The sequence below is a fragment of the Carassius gibelio genome, chromosome B3 (assembly GCF_023724105.1).
Source record: "Carassius gibelio isolate Cgi1373 ecotype wild population from Czech Republic chromosome B3, carGib1.2-hapl.c, whole genome shotgun sequence".
In the NCBI taxonomy this organism is placed as follows: Eukaryota; Metazoa; Chordata; class Actinopteri; order Cypriniformes; family Cyprinidae; genus Carassius; species Carassius gibelio.
Genome location: NC_068398.1, coordinates 4,687,509 through 4,711,089, shown reverse-complemented (window position 1 = coordinate 4,711,089; position 23,581 = coordinate 4,687,509). Strand labels below are relative to the sequence as shown.

Sequence of the window (23,581 nt, the reverse complement as noted above, 5' to 3'; positions counted from 1 at the left end):
CCTAAAAGATTTGTTCACGAACGAACCATCATAGTGCAATTACCTTTAGCCTATATTGATAAGGTTACGATACGAAGGTCTAAGTAGCAACATAACTTTCATGATGTCCTCAGTGCGCAGGGCGGGTCGGGGCGGGGCGGGTCAAGAAATTTTACTTTATTTGCGGGGCGGGCTTGGGCGGGCCAAATATTTTCATAAAAGCGGGACCCGCGGGCTGGAAAAAACACCGACCCACGCATGGTTGAGCTCAAGTGTCTGATTTCACACAGAACTACCGGTTTTGTCCCAATAAGTTAACATACAGCCTATTATGATGAATCTGTAAGAATCTGAAAAGAAAGAAGCTTCAAATTAATATTTTAAAGTGTGTGAATAAAACCAACCACCCCTATAGATTTATGTTTCACTTTCCATAATCCGTGACTGAGAGAAGAGCATCTTGGCGGCAGGGATTTAAAACTTTCCCAAGACTCAAACTGACACAGAGCAGGATTTTTTCGAACAGGTAGGGTACAAGTGATTTCAAAACATTTCAGCAGGTTTATATATATTGTGGATATGTTATTTACCTGATAAAACATTTGGATTTGATTCGAGCGCTTCATTTGTAGTTCTGTTGCGTGTGAGCAGGTCAAACTACAATGCACAATATTAATAACTATGACTGGGACTGTTATATAGACACTATTATAATGAGAACATCATTATAATAAAACGCTGTGAATTTTTAGAGTTTAGCTGCCGTGTTTCTGCACATTGTTTTGTGAAGAACGCGTCCACAAAAGGAGTTCGCATTCAGAACCCCGCAGATATGTTCATGTGCATTCGGGCCCTTTTTTGCAAATAGCCTGTAAGTCCTAATATTAAAGTTATGTTGTATAAATAATAAAGCATATTCTATATGAAATTATGGGTTGAATCCCACTGATTAAAAACTTGCTATCAAATGCGTCACTCTACTGGTCATCTTCAGCGCGCAGCTCAAAACAGAAATGCAGAACATTAACTGCTAACATTTTAGGCATGTTATTATAAGAGCACTATTGTAAAAATGAATAAATAGTTAATTGTTATGGTTTCGCCGACGTTAAGTGTTAGCTATCTGTTCATCAAAACATAAAACATTATTTGCCCCGTTTATATCTGCAAGGTGTTCATTACACATTTTCCCTGTGTGTGAACATTAGTAATTATGTTAGTCGAATGTCTGACTTGACTCTTGTTAATGAATTTTATCCCGCCCTCAAACATATGATTCGACTATCAGTCGAATATCGGCAAGGTTTGAAAATTCCAATTCCACTATGAAAATCCTTAGTCTGGAACACACCATGTTGCAAAACAAATATGACATTTGATCTCTTCTGTCCAAATGCATACATTTTCATTGAAAATGGTGTCATGTAAATTACACATTAATGTTCTATTTGGGTTCAGCTTAAGGAGGTGTTTAGAAGACACAATTTTCATAGAAAACAAAATGAGTTTTTTATTCATTTTGGCCGTTTATCTACGGTGCCGTAAATTGTGAACTCCTGAAAATGGGTATCAAAGTGCAAAAGTTTGCAAGCTACAGAAATACACATTTGTCAACAGTGAGGTCATGCACGTGTATATGATGTGTTCAGTTAATAGGTGCATGGGGTGCATCTATACCATAAATGCCATATATTTCAAGAGAGCATCTTGCTTTATTAATATTCATTATGAATTCCTTAAGAAATTTTAACAATATAGGGGGCAGATCCTTTTAGTGAAGCTGATGACACTGTCAAGTGATGCTGGAGTGGTCAAGAATATTCCAGTGCTGATCCTTTGATTTCTCCGTCTTCATTTCTTTTCCTTGCATCCTTCCCTCACATCCTAAGGGGGGTGGAGATAAGACAAGAGGTAAGGCAAGGAAAGAAAAAAAAGAGGAGGATCCACAAACAAGAAATGAAACCCAGTTTTTCTTTACAGTGACATTGCCATCTACTGGTCTGTCAGCATAACATCATGTTTTAGTTTAGTTTTCATGGATCTGTGTTAGCAGGGGTTGTTTTGATAATGTTGTCATCTGTATGGAAAACTTAAAAAAGAAAATGCAAAGAAAAAATGTTTGCTTGCTGTTGTGTTGAAAGCACAAAGATTTCCTTTTATTTTCCAAATGTACCAATTGATTTTCATCACCTTTAATGTTTTCATTTTAGGCCTGATGAAAGTGAAAGAGGAAAGACAAGATCTGAATGAAGTGGAAGAGAAGCATCAGCATCAGAAAGCTCATGATGCCAACACTGGAGAGAAATCAGTGAGTTGCTCCAAAACTGTAAGCAGTTGCTCACAACGCAACATTCAAAGAAAAGAAGCCAAAAGTCCTTTTACCTGCTCTCAGTGTGGAGAGAGTTTCAAACAGAAAAGAACCCTTGACGAACACATGATGAATGTTCACAATGAAAAAAAGCCTTTTACTTGCTCTGAGTGTGGAAATACATTTATACGCAAAGGAAGCTTTAAGTATCACATGCTAAAACATACGGGTATAAAGTCTTTCACCTGCTCTCAATGTGGAAACATGTTCAGTCATCGTGGAAGCCTTTGGAATCACATGAAAATTCATGCTCAGATAAAGTCTTTCAGCTGCTCTCAGTGTGGAAAGAGTTTCACACAGAAAAGAATCCTTAAAGAGCATGTGTTAACTCACACTTTAGAAAAGCACATAACCTGTCCTCAGTGTGGAAAGTGTTTGTCACGTAGAAGAAGCCTTGAAAATCACATGTTAGTTCATGCTGGAATAAAGCCTTTCAGTTGCTTTCAGTGTGGAAAGAGTTTTACACGTAAAGCAAACCTGAATTACCACATGATAATGCATGCTGAAATAAAGCCTTTTAGCTGCTCTCAGTGTGGAAACACTTTCACACGCAAAGCAAGCCTTAACAATCACATGATAATTCATACTGGAATAAAACATTTCAGCTGATCTTAATGTGGAGACTTTGTATATCAAGGGCCTCAGAAGCTGAACCATCAATGACAAAACAGTTTCCTTCATGTCATCACTTCTTGATGCTGATGAGAGATAGTGGACAAACTATCTTGACCAAGATTTTAAATTAACAATTGAATACCCTTAATCATGGGCGTAGGTTTGGTCTCAGCTTTGGTGGGGACACCCCCCACCCCCGGGAATTCTTTTGTTGTAAGATACCAGTGATTTAATGGTGATTTCTTTTTTTTATTTCAGACTGTTGGCAATACACAATATCACAATACAGAAGTGAACCAACTTCATCTCATTATATTGTATCCTGACCCTGATATACCATCCTGTATACTGTCCCTAAAGAGCAAGTATAACTGTATAATCTCAAAAATGCACTCTCAAAAAATAAAAATAAAAACCTGAGACTGTGTAAAGCTGAACGACCAAACGTTTTATTAACATAAATTATTATGTACATTAGTATTTACACTAACAAAAGATACTCTGTCACAAGGAAACAAATCTAAATAAAATCTAAATAAATAAATATAATAACCTTTTTCTATTATAAACACTATTTACCCTCCAGCACACTCAAGTTTATCTACATCTACAAAGTACAATAAGGGGCAAAAAAAAAAAAAAAGATTATTAAAATGTTTTTACCCTGGCCTTTGTATGTGGCAGAGAGACAGCCCTGATAACTTACCGTCGGCGTCGTCAACATGCGCACGCACACACACACCACCCGCTCGCTGCTAGTGCAAGCACAAAAGTAGTCCCGGCCCGCGCGTGTAGCCTGTCAGATACCCCGCCGCCAATCAAATTACAGCGTTTCTTGTACTATCGTCGTCCTGGCCGTTAGAATCGATCCAAATAACAGTGCAAAGATCCAAATAGTAGTTCAAAGGAACTTGCTAAATATTGGTGGGGACAAATTTGTTATTTCAAAATATTGATAGGGACTAGTACCTAGCGTCCCCCCTTAAACCTACGCCAATGGTATTATGTAATCACTCAACGAGTGTTTCAACCACGGAAAGACACCAGCTAAAAAAAAATGTAGAGCAGAAAACACACTCTGTGTCCATAAATTAGTAGAAAAATGTACAGTAGAGAGAATTTTGCCACAGTTGAATTTTTACATTTAATCATAATGGTCTTTTTATTACAATTAGACCTGATAAAAATGCATTTATTTGATCCAAAAGACAGCAAAAGCAGTAATATTGTGAAATATTAACTGATTGCTATTTGAATATATTTTAAAATGTAATTTATTCCTGTGATTTCAACGCTGATTTTTTAAGCATCATTACTCCAGTCACAGATCCTTCAGAAATCATTCTAATATTCTGAATTGCTGCACAATAAATAAATAAATAAATAAAATAAAAATAAATACTGTTATTATTATTATTATTATGTTTAAAACAGCTAGAATTGTTTCAGGTTTCTTTGATTAATAAAGTTCAGAAGAACAGCACTTATCTGAAATATAAAATGTCTTTATCATCATTTTGACAATTTAAATTAAAACGTTCTTGTTAAATAAAAGTATTAATTTATTCACCCCCCTCCCCCCCCCCCCCCAAAAAAAAAAAAAAACTGAAGTAAAGATGCCAAAAATTCAAATATATTAAAATATATTCAAATAGAAAGCAGTTATTTTAAATAGTAAAAGTAGGCCAATTTCACAATAATACTGCTTTTGTTGTATTTTGGATCAAATAAATTGCAGGCTTGGTGAGCAGAAGAGTTTTCTTTAAAAAGAAAAGTGTAGTTAGATAGTAGATAGTGTACTTAATCGCAGGCTTGTTATTTATTCCTGAATAATTCTCACTCCAGACTGAACTCAAAATCTGGCAGCCCTGTTTGAAGTAATTTATAGTTTTAGGCTCTCTGAACAACATTTATAAAATACACTATAGCCTACAAGTTAATTATAGATATTTTGCTCCAACCACTGGTTATTGTGATAATGTAGATAAATGTAGCTAATGTAGGGTAATGTGAAGTAATCAGCAATCGTAGGATTTATTAATGCTTTTTAAATGCCAGGTTGGAGTTATATACTGATTTTCTGTCATGGTCTATGGACCCCCTGAATTAGCCTTGGCCACCCCATGTATAAAACTCTAGCTTCGCCACTGCATAAATGGTCACATTTCAGGCCAGCATAAATGAAGCATAATTTTTTTCCAAATGTGAACCTTTGAATATTTGCTAGTTAAAAACAAGTGTTTTGTAAACGTTGTAATTATATTTAAATTGAAAGCAGATAAATTATATGTCATAAAGGTGCTACTTTTGCCGTATTATTTCTCCCCTATTGGCGCTTCACTCTCCAGTCCAGCGGGAGGCGCTAAGAGGCATACGTTTGTTTGCAAACCACCATTAAACCTCAGAGGAGGAAGATTAGTTCAACCGCGCTCTCTGTTGTTTTGTCGTGATGCTCGCTTAATACTAACTGTAAGAAATTTAACGGTAACGTTAGTGTTCAAAAAGATTTTGAATCCATTCAAAAAAAATTTTTTATTATTGTCCTCTCAGTAAGCAGATATATCTGGAAGAGTAACAACTGAACTGAGATCTGCTGCTGTGTAGATGGAGTTTGTTAAAGAAGAGATTGAAGAGAACACGAGAGAACCAGAAACCTGGACAATAAAACACGACGAACCAGAAACCTGGAGAATAAAACACGACGAACCAGAAAACTGGAGAATAAAACGCGAGGAACCAGAAACCTGGAGAATAAAACACGAGGAACCAGAAACCTGGAGAATAAAACACGAGGAACCAGAAACCTGGAGAATAAAACACGAGGAACCAGAAACCTGGAGAATAAAACACGAGGAGCCAGAAACCTGCAGAATAAAATACGAGGAACAAGGTGGTTGTTCTTTATTATCCACTGAAGCTTAAAACGTTTCAAATGTCTTAAAATTCAGCTGAACAGAGAAGGTTTACATTTTATTTTCGCTTGTGTGTGCGGGTTTTCTTTCATTTTGTTAATGAAGGGAAATCAGTTGCGTGTAGACCTAACATTATTTAACTTTAATGTGCTGCAGGTGCCTGATGTGATGTGTCCGAATGTTTACACTATCCATCCTAAATTATGTGATCTTAGTACATTTCAATACTATTTAGGGCAGATGGGGTGGATAGTATGCACAATGGGACGCAGGGCTGGTGTTCTGATCACTAATAAATTTTAGTTGTAATTTAACATAACCGCGGTGAACGGTTAATTATTGATTAAGGGGTGTCGATTATCCTGCTGGTTTCAGAACCACAAAACACTAGTGTGCCATTAATATTCACTTAAAGGTTCACAAAGCGATTTTTGAAAAACACTGTTGACCACGGTATCGGACCAAGACCTAAAACACACTTGTAGCCAATCAGCAGTAAGAGTGTGTGTTTTGAAGAGAGCGCACCATTTGAGTGCACAGGACAGATATTAGCAGATAGAAATGGATAAAAAACTTATCAATGTTGGCTTTTGTTTGAATATTTATTAAATATGTCAAATGCTTATATAAAAATGTCTACATTAACCTTTTACAAAAGGTTTTGAAGCTTTACCTGATTGATTTTAACTGATACCTTTACATTATTTTTCCACCACATAGGCGTACTGTTGGAACATGTCCCCACCACTTTTGGTCAGGGTCGATATTGTCCCTACCACTTTTTGAAAAATATATTGCGGAATGTAGCCTATGTATTAAATGGAATACAAGATCAACAAATCATTCTTCATAATCTAATTGGTGATGAATTAATAAATTAATACATTTGACTCCCTATTCATGCATAACTTGCATATTCCAACAACAACGTGTTGTGCAGTAGAGGGTGACATTTTTGGCCGGAATTTGTCAGTTACATTACAACACACACACACACACACACACAAACAGTAGGCTATACTGATGTAACTGACATATTCCGGCATGCCCACTTTAGTAAAATACACTAGGGGTGCTCCGATCACGATCGGCCGATCCTTATGCGCATCTCGTCAGTAAAGCCGGTTTTCTAATCAGGCCTCAGTCAGGCCTAATTAATTTTTATTTTAATGAACTCAAAGCCACACATTACATTTCATTTAAATCATCTGTGCAAGCCTACACGTTTTCTTTTTTTCTTTCTTTTATTTGAAAGTAGACATTTCACTCTAGATTTATTTTTCATACATTGGGTTTCAAGGTTTCTCGCTCAAGTTCACATGACCTAGACCTAAACTGAATCTTGTTTGCTTTTATTAATTTTCAGAAGCACAACGGTTCGTTGTTATTCGGAGAGCACACAAATAAACGTATACGGATTCGAAAGATTGATTAGTTGATTGATTAATCAACTTATTGATTATTAATAATCACTCCGCTCTGCTCTCACTGATAGAAACACCGCTCCGCCTTCATTCCGTGGATAAGGTGTTTCAGTATGTTTTTATTTCAATGTTATGTTCATAACGTAGCTTATATTAAAATAAAAAAGTTTCTATGTGGCTTAAGCTGTGCAAACTTTTTTTTCCTACCACATGTCAAACTAATAACATGGTCAGCATTAAAAGGTATAGCCTAATTGCTGTTTTCTGCTGTGCAAATTTAGTTTGTGATGAAAAAAAACGTACATTTTTATGAGTTATTTTATCTATATATCGATGCATTTCTTACAGATTTCTGCTCATTCAAAATCAGATACAGATGAAGTAGCACTGTAAGATTCCTTTTTTTAGTGCATTGTTGCGATAGCGACTGCGTATGAATGTGCTGAATCTGTTTAAATCACAGTTTAACCCGAAAATACTCTGTAAAAGGAACAGACAAACTCCTTGGGAACTAGCCTTTAACTCCCCGCTCGGTTATTGCTGTCATTATAACCTTCTGTTAGGAGAGAGCCAACTGTATTCGCTATGGAGTGAGTGAGAACCACGCTCAGCTTTTAAAAGATCTGCTCGCTCAGAATCACACCGATCCATTCACATACTCTGTTCACATGTAAACGGAGCTCAGAAAAAGCACAGGTCAGAGCAGCGCGCGAATGAAACATTTAAAAGCACATGTGAATGAGAGAGTAACTCAGTCTAGCGCTGAGTTAACACTGCTGTGAATGCATGTGGTGTGGTGTTCAGTACTATATGTCGGAGGGCGCCAGAACTGCAGCTGGTAGAATGTGCGCTGCAGCACAATACTACGGTATTTCTTCAAAAGCAGATCGTGGAGACCTTTTTATTGTCCACGATCAAAAATCGTCATATTGCACGCCCACAGTTTATGGTTTATTAATATGAAAGGCAAGCTATATTTGTGTATAATAGGGATGGATTAACCCGTTTATTCCCAGTTCCCGCCCACTCCCGCTGACATTTTTCCCGTCCCGTCTTAATCCCATGATTAATAGTGATTTTTTTCCCAATCCCGCGGGAATACCGAAAAAATGTCAGCCTCTAACTTGCAGCCGTCACACTTATCGTAATGCCATTATAGAATTTTATTTTAAAAATGGAGAGCTTACTTGTGCTAAGTAGGCCTGCCCTCTACTAAAGATTTTAGTTAACTATTCGCACATTATATTAAATTGATTAATATAATAAAATCAACCATACTGTAATATAGGCTAGGCATTCCACGCTCAAGCTCGTATATAAAGCAATTGCCTCAAAGCACCGGCAAAGTGATTCTGAATGTGTCGGGGGAAAAGAAGACATTTTAATTATTTATTAATAAACTAGTGCTTTCTGGGTCAGTGTCGGGTGCAGAGAAGGGGTTGCCGAATGCCACTGACTCGCCATCTCCACAAGGACGTGCCATTAATAGATATGCACCTTTCATACAAACTAAAATCGAGTGGGCGAGTTTTCATTATTTAATTTGTTATTCATATATACAAATTTTAATAACCTGTTTTGATTATAGGTCTCCAGACTGCGACCAAATAAATTTTGCGCTTCGAGTGCATTCTGGTTTATATGGGGAAAGCGGGCACAAAGTAACACTTTTTGACGTTTTCAGTTTGTGTGCATCCACTTGGGGTTCAGATTTTATTTATTATTATTTTATCCACTGTTATTTTACACTTCGTCCCCTTGGAATTATAAGGTTATTCACATATTCTTATTCTGTGACAATTTATTTACATTATGTGATGTTTTATTTTAAATTGTGTACATTTTGGGATTTTTTATTGAAAAAACTAAAATGTTCTATCTACAGACGTCTATGGAACACAAAAACTTAAAAGCTTCATATCTGAAAACTACTCAGAACGCAGATAGAACCTTATAATTCCAAGGGGACGACTTGTCAATGATAAATTAGGGCTATGCAAAAAATCGAATGGATTTAACTCCGGTAAAAGATTGCTTCCCGGGGTTAAAATATAATTTGGTTTTGGCAGGGTTGCCTTGGTAAAATTCGCATTTAATGCGCTAAATATTTACATTACATTTACATTTAATCATTTAGCAGACGCTTTTATCCAAAGCGACTTACAAATGAGAACAATAGAAGCAGTCAGGTCAACAAGAGAACAACAACAGTATACAAGTGCCATGACAAGTCTCAGTTAGTCTAGTATAGAACGCATAGCCAGGTATATATACATTTTTATTTTATTTTTTTATGTAAAAGACAAGAAAAGGAAAAGTACTGGTGTTAGTAGGTTAAGTGCAGGCGAAAAAGATGAATCTTTAGATGTTTCTTGAAAATGAGTAAAGACTCAGCTGTACGAATTGAGATTGGGAGGTCATTCCACCAGCTGGGCACAGTCCAGGAAAAGGTCCATGAGAGTGATTTTGAATTTCTTTGGGATGGTACCACAAGGCGTTGTTCACTTGCAGAGCGCAAACTTCTGGAGGGCACATAGGATTTAACCAGTGAGTTTAGGTAAGTTGGTGCCGTGCCAGTGGTCGTCTTGTAAATATCACGTTATTGGTATTGGTATTGGGGTTGCTTCAAACCGCAGACTTGGCAACACTGGTTCAGGTGGAGCAACAGTTACTACACAGAGCCTAACACAAAATCGCTTTCAAAATCGACAAAGAATAGCCTGCAGTTTTAAAATCGATTTTGTGTAGATTATCTGTGAATTACGGCTCTGTGTAGTAAATGCCAACCAGTGGTGCCAAGTCTGCTGGTTGGTTAGCCACTAAAATTTGAATATTAGATCAAGGGAACCCCACCAAAAAAACTTGTTTTATCACCCGAAAAACGATTGGAATAGTTTTGAGAAGCAATTTGGCTGGTTTTGTTTAGAAAACCTTGCAATCCTGATCTGAACACACGTGCTGGAGATATACTAATCACAGGAGCGCCTTTACTGAGGAGATGGGCATGAAAATTGCATTTGATTATTTTTGCACAGCCCTAGAATATGTCGCTTTGTTTCGTAATTGCAGTATATACATTTTCTTTATTTACCCTCAAAAAATGGAAGTGAAATTTGACATCATGCCCCGTAGGTGGGGTACATTGTAACATTCGAGGGGCACGTTGACCATATGAAAAAATGCTTTACATGTATTCTAATTCTAAACATTAAACATTGACTGGCAGTCTTTATCAACGTGTTTATTCGTTGTTTCATAAAAAAATTCATTAAAGTAAATTACATCGATAATGTCATACAATAGCACATTGTAACACAGTGTTATCTTGGTACCTCATCTGCGCAAGTGGAATTTAAAACTGCTAGTCATCAAAGCATTAAAAAGCGATCTGAACTTATAAATAACAGATTGGCGATTAAAATGATAGCAGATTTGTCTCATAAATGAATAAAGGAAACTGGGATGAAAATTTTACTTAATAATTCAATATTGTAATTTTACTATGTTAAAATAAATGTTCATTGATATCTTCAAAAGATTATTGAATTTTGCCATACATTTGTTTCTGTATAATGTTGATAATTGAACTGGTAAATATTCAAACCACTTGTGTTACAACTAATTGCGTTACTTTGTGCCCCTGCACGAATATTTCCCTATTTGCTGAGCAGGAGCGCCTAGGTGCACAGCAAAAATGACACAAATATTTCAAAGCAAAGTTACACCACTTGGCTAAAATGCACATGAAGATTTGTTTAATAACTTACTGTTCTGACGGTTTTCACCTTTGATATTATAATGTTGATTAGGAAATAAAGTATTGTGTAGTATGCAGAAGATTTTTTTTGGGTGCTGTTGCCATGGTGATCATAATTTCAGAGTAAACTCAGTCAACACACATAATTTAGTTGTCCTGAAGCCAAAAACTCTTGTGTTTCCTATCTCAGGGTAAGTCAAATCAGAGTTCAAGTTTTAATTCAGAGTTTGTTGAACGTCCTTTCTGGAATACACCCCTGTTGGGGTATGATCGTGTTTATTTTGGAACTTTCAAATATCAAAATAATTTGGCGAAAACCACTTAGTGCACCTTTAAATCTAATGCTTTAACAGTCGGTGACATCCTCAGAAAACCTATATTATCAATGTATTGCCATAACTTGCCTATGATGACTTGACAACTGAGCGTGGGTATTTCACTCACATTGGATGCATCAATGATTTTCATCATTAAAATGTTTTCATTTCAGGTCTGATGAAAGTGAAAGAGGAAAGACGATCTGAATGAAGTGGAGGAGAAGCATCAGGATCAGAAAGATCATGATTTCAACACTGGAGAAAAATCTGTGAGTTTCTCTAAAACTGAAAATGGCAACATTCAGATAACCGAGGTCAAAAAGCCTTTCGGCTGCTGTCAGTGTGGAAAGACGTTCAAACTGAAAAGTAGTCTTATGAACCACATGTTAGTTCATGCTGGAATAAAACCTTTTACCTGTTCTGAGTGTGGAAAAAGTTTCACGCAGAGAAAACGACTCACTGTGCATGTGCGTATTCACTCTTCTGAAAAGCCTTTCAGCTGCTCTCAGTGTGGAAAGACGTTCAAACTGAAAAGTAGTCTTATGTATCACATGTTAGCTCATGCTGGAATAAAACCATTCACCTGCTCTGAGTGTGGAAGGAGTTTCACACAGAAAAAACAACTCAATGAGCATGTGCGTATTCACTCTTCTGAAAAACCTTTCACCTGTTCTGAGTGTGGAAGGAGTTTCACTCTGAAAAAACAACTCGATTTGCATGAGCGTGTTCACTCTTCTGAAAAGCCTTTTAGCTGCTCTCAGTGTGGAAACACTTTCAAACTGAAGAAAAGCCTTAAGTACCACATGTTAGTTCATGCTGGAATAAAACCATTCACCTGCTCTGAGTGTGGAAAAAGTTTCACGCAGAGAACACGACTCAACGAGCATGTGCGTATTCACTCTTCTGAAAAGCCTTTCAGCTGCGCTCAGTGTGGAAAGAGTTTCACTCTGAAAACTCAACTCAATAAGCATGTGCCTATTCACTCTTCTGAAAAGCCTTTCAGCTGCTCTCAGTGTGGAATGAGTTTCACACGTAAAGCAAGCCTTAATGATCACATGATAATGCATACTGGGAAAAATCCTTTCAACTGCTCTCAGTGTGGAAAGACTTTCAAACAGAAGAGAAACCTTGTGCACCACAAGTTAATTCATGCTGGAAAAAAGCCTTTCTGCTGCTCTCAGTGTGGAAAGAGTTTTACACACAAAAAAAATCTCAATGAGCATGTGTTTATTCACTCTTCAGAAAAGCCTTTCACCTGCTCTCAGTGTGAAAAGAGTTTCACACGTAAAGCAAACCTGAAGAATCACATGTTCATTCACAGTGGAATAAAGCCTTTTGTCTGCTCACAGTGTGGAAAGAGTTTCATTCAGAAAGTTCAACTCAAGATTCATTTGATAACTCACTCTTCGGAAAAGTCTTTCACCTGATCTCAGAGTGGAAACCATTTCAGTCGTAAAGAATGCCTTAAGATTCACATTGATCCATAAAAGCCTTTTACTTGCTCTCAGTGTGGAATCAGTTTTTCCTATAAGCAAGGATTTAATTTTCACATGAGAATTCACAGTGAAGCAGAGTTGTCCGTGTGAGAAGATTTGGAAAGCTGGTGTCAGAACTCATCTTCATCGCAATCACTGTGCCATGAGGAAATTGAACTGATCTGGAAGGAGATTTCTAAGGATTGTCTCTAATGCTGGGCGGTAATACTGTTTCACACCGAATACTGGTGTTTATTTTTCGTATGATATCAACTTTTAAAATACCGGAATACCTTTGTCGTCTAAACAACGTTCGGAACGCGACACTATTTGAGAGCCGTCACTTCACACAAGCATGACTTCAGAACTATATTTAGCAACTTTCAGACCCAACTTTTTCAACTTTCAGATTAATTTGATTCTGGCTTAATTTTTTGACCTCAGTTGCAAGGTGGAGGATTTTCAATCTATTCTGTCATTATTCATTTTTGTTTTGCCAATTTTATCCTTCATAACTGTGTTTTTTATGAGATGTCCGCTTTTAGGCATTAAAGGCATTCATTTGTTTTGGGGGCATTTACAATCAAATACTGAAAACATTTTATGCATTTTGGTACTTATTAAGAGTTAATTTTTCATTTTTTCCCAGTCACTTTGGCTTAATTCTTTAATTGTGATTTTTATAATTAAGCTCTCTTTGAACAATATTTTTGGTCAGACAAATTTGAATTTCATATTAGTTTAAGCAAATTGCATTGCTATGTATGACTTCTATGAAAGAAATGTGTGTAATATCAATTTTCTTTTTACATGTAATGCATTTCTACACAAATAAATGTACTGTACATATTCAAATGTGAACATATACTTCAAACATCTCTATGTCTCATTGTTCATTCTTGAAGTAAAATTGTGTCCATTTTGTAGATTAAGTAAACTGTTTTAGACCACTGCTTGTGTTGAATGTGACATGTCTGGAGTGTGTGTGATGCCTTTGAGTTCTCCAAGACTTAGCGCTGCTCTTTTATTTTGATTAGATAATCATAATATTTTGTAACTGATACGGAACTTAATAGGTAGCCATTGTAAAATTAGGGTAATGATAATATTTTCATGACATAAGTACTCAAACTGCTGCACTTTGGACTACCTGTAGCTTGTTTATTGAAGAAGCAGGACAACCGCCTAGCAGTGCATTACAATAGTCCAGTCTATAGAGATCATGAATACATGTACTAGCTTTTCTGCATCAGAAACAGGTAACATGTTTCATGGCCTGGCAATGTTTCTAAGATGGAAGAATGCAGTTTTTGTAACAAGGGAAATATGATTTTCAAAAGACAAGTTGCTGTCTAATATAACGCCCAGATTTCTGACTGTAAAAGAAGTAACAGTACATCCATCTAGTTGCAGATTGTAATCTACAAGATTTTGTGTAGTGTTATTTGGTCCAATAATTAATATCTCTGTCTTATCTGAATTGAATAGGAGAAAATTATTGGTCATCCAATCTTTACATGTTTAACACACTCTGTTAGCTTAGATAATTTAGAAGTTTCATTTGGTCCCGTTGAGATATATAGCTGAGTATCATCAGCATAACAGTGGAAACTAATCCCGTATTTTCTAATAATATTACCAATGGGCAACATGTATATTGAAAATGGCAGAGTGCCTAAGACAAATCCTTGTGGCACTACATACTTGCATTAATTGAGATGATTCCCTGTTTAAATAGGCAAAAGATTGGATGGGTAAGATTTAAACCATTTTAGGGTGTTTTTAAAGACCTGTAGATTATAATTCCTTACATTTATATAGCACTTTTCTAAGCACTCAAAGCACTTTACATTGTCAGGAGGTATCTTCTCATCCACCAGCAAGAGCGCTTGTTCAAAAGAGATTTAAATACTCCCCCATATGTGAAAATTATATGCAATATTAGAATATCTTCAAACTATAGGTTAACATACACTACCAGCCAAAAGTTTTTGAAAGGTTAGTTTTTTTTTTTTTTTTTTTAAATAAGTCTTTTCTGCTCACCAAGCCTTCATTTATTTGATCCAAAATACAGTAAAAACAGCAACATATTGAAATATTTTTACTGTTTAAAATTACGCTTTTCACATGATCCTTCAGAAATCATTCTTATATTTTGATTTGCCGCTCAAAACACACTAACAGCATATCATTTTTTAGGTTTCTTTAATGAATAGAAAGTTCAGAAGAACAGAGTTAATCCGAAATATAAATATTTTGTAACATTATAAATGTCTTTATCGTCAATTTAATGCATCCTTACTAAATAAAAGTATACATTTTTATAATTTCTTCTTAAAACGTCAAGCTTTTAGACTTCAAGGTTTTTGAAAGGAATGGTGTATGCTACATAAGTTTTTTTTTATTTCAGATAAAAATCTTTGTATTTTCTATTCTTCAAATAATCCAGAAAAAACATTGACAATCAGCAAATCAGCATATTAGAATGATTTCTAAAGGATCATGAGACACTGAAGACTGGAGTAATGATGCTGAACATGTAGCTTTGATCATGAGAATAAATTACATTTTACAATATATTCAAATAGAAAGCAGTTATTTTAAATAGTATTTGATCCAGCGGTTTCTCCAGTAATGGCTGTAATCAAAGCAGCTATGCTCATGAACGCTTCTTTATTAGATATAATAAAAATGCCATCGAAACCTTTCTGAAGACAGACCTTTTTCTACAGAGATACATTTATAGAAGACACCGCCACATTTTGATTTTGAAATGTATGTTTATTCAATGAAGTCAAAAGCCACAAATAAATCAATGGGAAATATATACAGGTGCTTCTCAATAAATTTGAATGTTGTGGAAAAGTTAATTTATTTCAGTAATTTAACTCAAATTGTTGAAACTTGTGTATTAAATAAATTCAGTGGACACGGACTGAAGTAGTTTGTCTTTTTTTTTTTATTATTGTGATGATTTTGACTCACATTTAAAAAAAAAAAAAGCCTACCAGTTCACTATCTCATGACAACTACGAAAAAATCCCAAATTCACTATCTCAGAAAATTTTAATATTGTGAAAAGGTTCAATATTGAAGACACTTTTTTTCACACTCTAATCAGCTAATTAACCCAAAACACCTGCAAAGGCCTTTAAGTGATGTTTCTTAATCAATTTTCCATCAAGTCATGGAATAAATAGTAGTTCAGTCAATTTGTTTTCTCCATAGCCAAACACTTTGATAAAATGGTTTTACAGTTACAATGAGCAGTCTGTGCAAAATATTGTTACCGCAATACATATTTTTAAAGTACTATAACCAGTGCAGCAAGGTTGCAGGTGCAGGTTAGATTGGTGGTGAGGAGTTCAGAAGTGTCACACTGCCAGATGAAAGGAGGGTGAAAAGTCTATGGTTAGGGTACGAGGCATCCTTGATGATGTTTCTTGCCCTGCCCAGACAGCGCTTGTGATAAATGTTCTCGATGGAAGTTAACTGGGTGCCGGTGATCCGTCGAGCAGTTTTCACCACCCGCTGGAGTGCTTTGCGGTCAGATGCAGAGCAATTGCTGTAGCATACTGAGATGCAGTTTGTGAATATGCTCTCAATTTTCTCAGTGTTCGAATTCTCCAAGGATCCCGAGACTCTGAACTTTCTTAAGGCTATGTAAGAAGTAAAGGCGCTGCTGTGCCTTTTTGACCAGCCTGGAGGTGTTTAGGGACCAGGTGAGGTCATCAGAGATGTGGATGCCAAGGAACTTGAAACTCGACACATGCTCCACTACAGCTCCATTGATGTAGATGGGTGTGTGTGCATAACTCCTAGTCCGTCTGAAGTCCACAATGATCTCCTTAATCTTCTGGGTGTTTAATTCCAGATTGTTGGTGGCACACCACACAGCCAGGTGCTGCACCTTATTCCTGTAGGCTTACTCATCGTAATCCTTGATCAGACCTACCACCATGGTGTCATCTGCAAACTTGATTATGGTGTTGGAGCCATAAACGAGAAAGCAGTCATGGGTGAATAGGGAGTACAGAAGAGGGCTCAGTACGCAGACCTGTGGCACTCCGGTGTGTGTGTTAATTTTTCTGTGTGTTACACAACTATTGTAAGTAAATATTATTTTCTGTTTAATGTGCTCGGTCTATTTGTCAAATCATAAATTCTGTAGAGAGGGTTTTGGTTCCCTTTTTTGTATGTGTAAATTATTGTAGGAATGCCTTACTTCTTGAAATTGCGCAAGGTTGCAAAACAAATCTAACGGTGGAAAATGTTGAGCTTAGTTAGCCATAGCTCATTGAGTGATCAACATTTAACTAGCTAAACTTCTACAGATTAACAGAATTTTTATAAATATGTTAGATTTGTTTTTAAAAAAATTTGATAGCACAAACATTCTCCATAAAATAGCCTAACAAGGGTGGAACTTTAATGGTGGGACAAGCAGAATAACATTTCACAAACTAAAAAAAAATGAGTGAGAGTTGAAGCATATCTCAGTTTGTACAGATGAATTCCAGTGGGAAAAATAAATTGTCACTTTTATAAAGTGGTCTCAATGAAATTGCAGTCGGTTTTGGAAGGCGAGAAAGTATGTACTAGCAGGGTGGAAAATTACTCCAGGGACACGATAATTTAAGAAAATTTTAAAAATAATATAACTAAACTATATTAACTATATATTTCACATTATTTATATGTAGGATAGAAGTAGTTTAGCCTTGTCTCTAACATAATAAAAACAAATTTTTAAAAAGTTTTTTAATCATATTATTTACATTTACATTTATTCATTTAGCAGCCGCTTTTATCCAAAGCAACTTACAAATGAGGACAGTCAAAGCAATCAAAAAAAAACAAAAAGAGCAATGATATATAAGTGTTATAACAAGTCTCAGTTAGCTTAACACAGTATAAATAGTAAGGGCTTTTAAACAATATAATAAATAAAAAGAAAACAGATAGAATAGAAAAAGAATAGAGCAAGCTAGTGTTATAGGTCTTTACACACACACACACAACTGCATAATAAATGAAAAAGGAAATAGAATACAAACGGATTAGAAAGGTAGTTAGATTTATTTTTTGAAGGATAGAATTAGAACAGTGAGTGCTAAAGTTAGAGGGTCAAATACAGATGAAAGAGATGGGTTTTAAGTCTATTCTTGAAGATGGCTAAGGACTCAGCTGCCCGGACTGAGTTGGGGAGGTCATTCCACCAGGAGGGAACATTTAATTTAAAAGTCTGTAAAAGTGACTTTGTGCTTCTTTGGGATAGCACAATCAAGCAATGTTCACTTGCAGAACGTCACTTGCAATCATCAATCATAACCAAAGCTTCTGGCTGTTTTTGAAGGAGTTATGGTTGATGTGACTAATTTGATGGTGAAACTGTGATGAAAAAATGGGTTTGCTGGAATCACAAGCAGTTCTGTCTTGGCAAGGTTGAGTTGAAGGTGATGGTCCATCATCCAGCAAGAAATATCTGTTAGACAAGCTGAGATGCGAGTAGCTACCGTCGGATCATCAGGATGGAATGAGAGGTAGAGTTGAGTGCTATCAGCATAGCAGTGGTATGAAAAGCCATGTTTCTGAATGACAGAACCTAATGATGCCATGTAGACAGAGAAGAGAAGTGGTCCAAGAACTGAGCCTTGAGGCACCCCAGTAGTTAGATGTTGTCACTTGGACACCTCACCTCTACAAGATACTTTGAAGGACCTGTCTGGTAGGTAAGACTCAAACCACTGAAGTGTGGTTCCTTTTGAGGAGGATCTGGTGGTTAACCGTGTCCGTTACTTTGCACTGAGGACATCATAAAATTGAATGCATATATCCATGAAAAGGACTCTAAAATACAAATTGTATTTATAATTTATATTATCCCTGTTTAAGTGATAAAGACCTAAATATACATTTTAAGAGATATCTTATAAATATGTGACTCATTTCATAGAAAATATGACTAAATAAATCATTGGGACATAAAAGTCACTGTATAACAGGAATGACCCGAATGTAAAACGAGAATGAGTGTGAGAGAGAATAGACATGTTTGTATGTGAAAGGAGAATGTAAGTAAGTGTGTGAGAGTGACAATGAATTATGGCTTGCACAGCCCATTTAAGAAAGTCATGACATTTACCAAGTATGGCAACCGATACTCTGAATTGGTGCTCTGCATTTAACCCATCCAAGTGCACACACACAGCAGTGAGAAGTGAGCACACCGTGAACACACACCCGGAGCAGTGGGCAGCTATAGATCCAGCACCCGGGGAGCAATTCGGGGTTCAGTGTCTTGCTCAAGGGCACTTCAGTCATGAGTACTGAGAGTGGAACAGAGTGCTGTGCATTCACTCCCCCCCCACCTACAACTCCTGCCAGCACTGAGACTCAAACCTGTGACCGTTGGGTTACCGGTCCAACTCTCTAACCATTAGGCCACAGCTGCCCATGCCCCATACCATTTAGTAACTAAAATTTAAATTGTGTGTGTGTGTGTGTGTGTGTGTATAGAGAGAACTTTATTTAATAGTATTTCATTCTGGCGAGTAAAAAATAAATTACTAGTCAAAACCAAAAATTATTCCTCCAAGATGTCTGTAGAGCAATGAATATGCAAATATGAATTCATGAATTACATTTATTTGAGTAGCAGTGTGTTACATGTAAACAGAAAATTTACTTTTGACTGTTACACATTTCATACATACATATTTACTCTTTTACACATGCCAAAACAGACACAATTTGCTTAAATTAATGAATTCAAACCTTGTGTGAACAAGAACATAATAATTTAGAGATATGAATATTATTTTATAGTTTTATAGTATTGAGAAAGAGCCAACGGGACTGATACATTTCTAAATGTAAGCATTGGTCTTAATTTGTTTGTGAATTCTTGATTGTGTTTTGTTTTTCTTCCCATAAAAATACTGTTAAATACCAGATGGATCAGCAGTATCAGTAGGAGCAGTAATACCTTTAAAAACCTTACATGGATGGTTCAGCCAAAAATTTAAATGTGATGTTTATCTACTGCGTTCCAGTCCATATTTTATGCCCTTCACTCACAAACTTCCACCTCATTCAATCAGATGTACGTCAATGATTACACTGCTTGAGTGCTTACTACAGGTGGAACCGTTTAATGAGCTGAATTGAAACATCCTAAACCCTTGATCACTTAGAATCTGTTATGGAGTTAGTGTTTATATTTTTCCCCTTACAAATGTGTTTGGTGCAGCATTCTAGATGTATATAGGCATGCTTGAGCTGTTATAAATGGGGTGGGGATAAGTTCAACAAAATCTATGACGATGTTACAATTTCATTCACATGAATATGACTCGCTCCCTCGTTCAAAATCGAGGGGTTGAGGGACTGTCCATGTTAAAACTTTCCTTACTCACTTCACAAAGTGGAACGCACTTCCAAATGGCAGCTGGGATTCGCCTGAGGGGAAGTGCTCAGGGAAGTTTGCGAGCAGGTGTCTAAAAGTGAAGTGGAACGCAGCCTCGCTTACAAAGTGCAATTCCTCTATACAGATGAAAATCTTTCCATATTGAGAGCGCTGAAAGGCTTTTACCCAGCATGACTTAACATGTGAGTCTCAAGGTATCCTTTACGTGTGAAAGACTTTCCACACTGAGAGCAGATGAAAGGCTTTTCTGTAGAGTGAGTTACCAGATGATTCTGAAGGTGTGCTTTCTGTGTGAAACTCTTTCCACACTGAGAGCAGGAGAAAGGCTTTATTCCAGCATGAATTAACATGTGATTCTTAAGGTTTTCGTTACACGTGAAAGTGTTTCCACACTGATAACAGCTGAAAGGCTTTTCCCCACTATGGATTCTCATGTGTTTCATAAGGCTTCTTTTATGTTTAAAAGTGTTTCCACACTGAGAGCAGCTGAAACACTTTTCTGAAGTGTGAGCTACAAAATGATCCTTAAGTTGTCCTTTCTGTGTGAAACTCTTTCCACACTGAGAGCAGGTAAAAGGCTTTACTCCAGCATGAATTAACATGTGATCCTCAAGGTTTGTTTTCCGTGTAAAAGATTTTCCACACTGAGAGCAGCTGAAACGCTTTTCTAACGTGTGAGTTACCAAATGACTCTTAAGGTGTCCTTTCTGTGTAAAACTCTTTCCACAATCAGAGCAAGTAAAAGGCTTTATTCCAGCATGAATTAACATGTGATTCTTAAGGTTTTCGTTACATGTGAAAGTGTTTCCGCACTGAAAACAGCTGAAAGGCTTTTTCTCACTATGAATTCTCATGTGTTTCATAAAGCTTCCTTTATATTTGAAAGATTTTCCACACTGGGAGCAGCTGAAAGGATTTTGGACGTCTGTTATTTGAACGCTGCAACTCACTGATTTTTCTCCAGTGACACCATGACCTTTCTGATCCTGATAGCTCTCCTCCACTTCATTCAGATCTTGTCTTTCTTCTTTCACTTTCATCAGGCCTAAAATGAAATAACGTAAAAGATTAAAATAAATGGGGACATTTGGAAAATTAAAAGGATAAAATATTTGTTTACAGATTAAAACATTTGTCAAAACTGTCTCTGTTCACACAGATCCATGAAAATGGCTAAAAACACTGCATTGTGTTTCCAGGCCAGTAGATGGTGAGACCACTTTGTGAACAATGACTATGCATCTGTATAAGGCGGCCAAAAGCTCAATGCGCTGCAACTTCAGAAAACACATGCAAATACTTCATCAGTTTGACAGCTGCATTAAAGATTTTCATTTGCAGCGCTTTCTTTATTTGGTTGTGTTCTGAGCAATTGCAGTATGTGTGTTGTCACGTTGATGTTTACACTTACTGTACATATAATAAAAAGAGTAAAGGTTATGTGTATTTTGCATGCTCAGTAATACCTCTCGAACCCAGGGTATTCCACCTGTCCGAGGAGAGGGGTCAGTACTTGTTATTTAGGCCCAGATCCCCCCCAACCCTGTGCTGGGAATGGGTCGATGGAGAGGAGTCAGGACGGTAAAGGGCTGAGAATGAAGGTAAGATGGTTTGGGCTATTTAGAGAAGTTCTCTCTTGAGCTGATAGGATAGATGGTGTAATTTCTGATGATGAATTTGCCAGGTTAATTATCTGAATGTGCTCCTCCCAAACTTTAAAATATATATATATATTTTCCTATTTGCAGTGCATTGAGCTCTCTCTGCCACCGTACCTAACTGAACACGTTATACACATGCACATGATGATACTGTTTTCATAAAGAAATGCAAACCTTAAAAATGTTGAGAAACAAATTTCCATTTTTAGAATATTATTGTGTAAATATGCCCTTTTATGTATTGTGAAAAGTATTTTTCTAATCTACATTATGCCATTGTCTGTCTGAATACTCGATTCTGATTGGCTGACAGGTGTTGATTAAATTCGTTTAACTGCACAGGTAGTTCCAAGTCATTTCGCGGAGGCAAACATCCTCAGCTGCGAGTCGGGTGGGTCTTCACCTCCACATCGTGCATTCAAATTGTTTAATGCACAGCCAGCCATTGATAATCCGTTTCTTATTTCACAGCTGATTACAGGGACTCTAAAGGTATCAGCACTTCAAATTTTATACTTTTTAAAGGTGTCACGACCTGTATTTTTTATTATTTTATAATGTTTCCTGAGGCGCACCCATGTTTTCACGTGAAAATATGTTTCTTGAGGTACAAATGTTTTATGTTTTACATAGAAATAAATGTCTATTTTCTACATTGATTTTAGCTTCTGATTTTAATGTTTTGTTTGAAGGGAAGTGTCTGCTGTCGTTGATCTCCTTTTGTATATAATTTAATCACAATTTAAGTAACAGATTATAATCATGCTATTAGGAGAATTAAGTTAAGTTTGGTCACTGCCTTGACTTCATGACACACACACACAGACACACAAATAATTCTGAGACAAATAAACTGAACTTGTCTGACTTAACTTGAATAATAACTCTCGAGAAATCACAGATCAGACATTTGGATAAACAAGTTTACTTCCAATGTTGTGACAATGCTATCAGGTATATACAGTAAAAGTCAGTTTGCAAAGCCAGCTGCAAAACTGTTACTGATTTACAGTAAAATTTCCCGAACAAACAAATAATTCTTTACTAAAACATCCACATCATTAAAAATAACCAGTCCTATAGCGACTTTAAATTGGGCTTCTAGTTAAAAAACAAATTCAGTCTCATACGCTCTTGACTTCAACAGTTTTATGATTCCAAAACAAAAATAAAGTCTATTAAGTTTTCTGAAGTGTTAATTCAGTCACATTTGAATAAGAACTTTGAAACATTGATTTAAGACTTTTTAATGACAAATGTCTTATTTTTACATTAAGGATCTTTGATTATGCCTCAAACAGTCATTAAAGATGAAAAAAGAATAGATACCAACCTTGTTCCTCGTGTTTTATTCTCCAGGTTTCTGGTTCACTCGTGTTCTCCTCACTCTCTTTTTTAACAAACATCATCTTGACAGCAGCAGATCTCACTTCAGATGATACAGAAGATATCCCTGCTTACTTCAAAACTCACGACTGTGAGAATGAGAATATTACATGTATTTGCAGACCGGAACTGTATTTTTCTATTTAAAGAAATACAACTTATAATTGTTTGTATTAAAACAGCATCACAACATAACAGAGATCATTGTGAAACCATGGACTGTCTAAAAACTTCTTCCTCTGAGGTTTTACTGGTGTT

General features: G+C 36.3%; 3 protein-coding genes across 7 annotated transcripts in view; 2 read left to right on the top strand and 1 right to left on the bottom strand.

Moving 5' to 3' along the window:
* The window catches only part of LOC127952600 (gastrula zinc finger protein XlCGF8.2DB-like), a 25,598-nt gene extending 3,775 nt beyond the window's left edge, over positions 1 to 21,823 (top strand). For 2 of the 5 annotated variants that reach the window (XM_052551240.1, XM_052551241.1), the window contains one exon: positions 2,190 to 3,399. In XM_052551240.1, the coding sequence (XP_052407200.1) occupies positions 2,190 to 2,956 (767 nt within the window). In that variant the 3' untranslated portion in view covers positions 2,957 to 3,399. Of the gene's footprint in view, positions 1 to 2,189; positions 3,400 to 5,566; positions 5,853 to 11,545; positions 11,691 to 21,162; positions 21,290 to 21,435 lie in introns of those variants that run through there. The other 3 variants (XR_008152982.1, XR_008152983.1, XM_052551243.1) reach the window with 3 other exon arrangements.
* LOC127952591 (oocyte zinc finger protein XlCOF6-like) lies at positions 11,713 to 13,799 on the top strand. The gene has a single exon (XM_052551231.1). It carries the CDS (start codon positions 11,747 to 11,749, stop codon positions 12,797 to 12,799), a length of 1,053 nt encoding a protein of 350 aa, XP_052407191.1. The 5' UTR covers positions 11,713 to 11,746; the 3' UTR covers positions 12,800 to 13,799.
* On the bottom strand, positions 19,480 to 23,581 carry LOC127952597 (gastrula zinc finger protein XlCGF8.2DB). The gene is made up of 2 exons (XM_052551237.1): positions 23,271 to 23,581; positions 19,480 to 21,321 (listed from the first exon to the last, which is right to left on the bottom strand). Exons 1-2 carry the CDS (start codon positions 23,344 to 23,346, stop codon positions 20,438 to 20,440), a joined length of 960 nt encoding a protein of 319 aa, XP_052407197.1. The 5' UTR covers positions 23,347 to 23,581; the 3' UTR covers positions 19,480 to 20,437.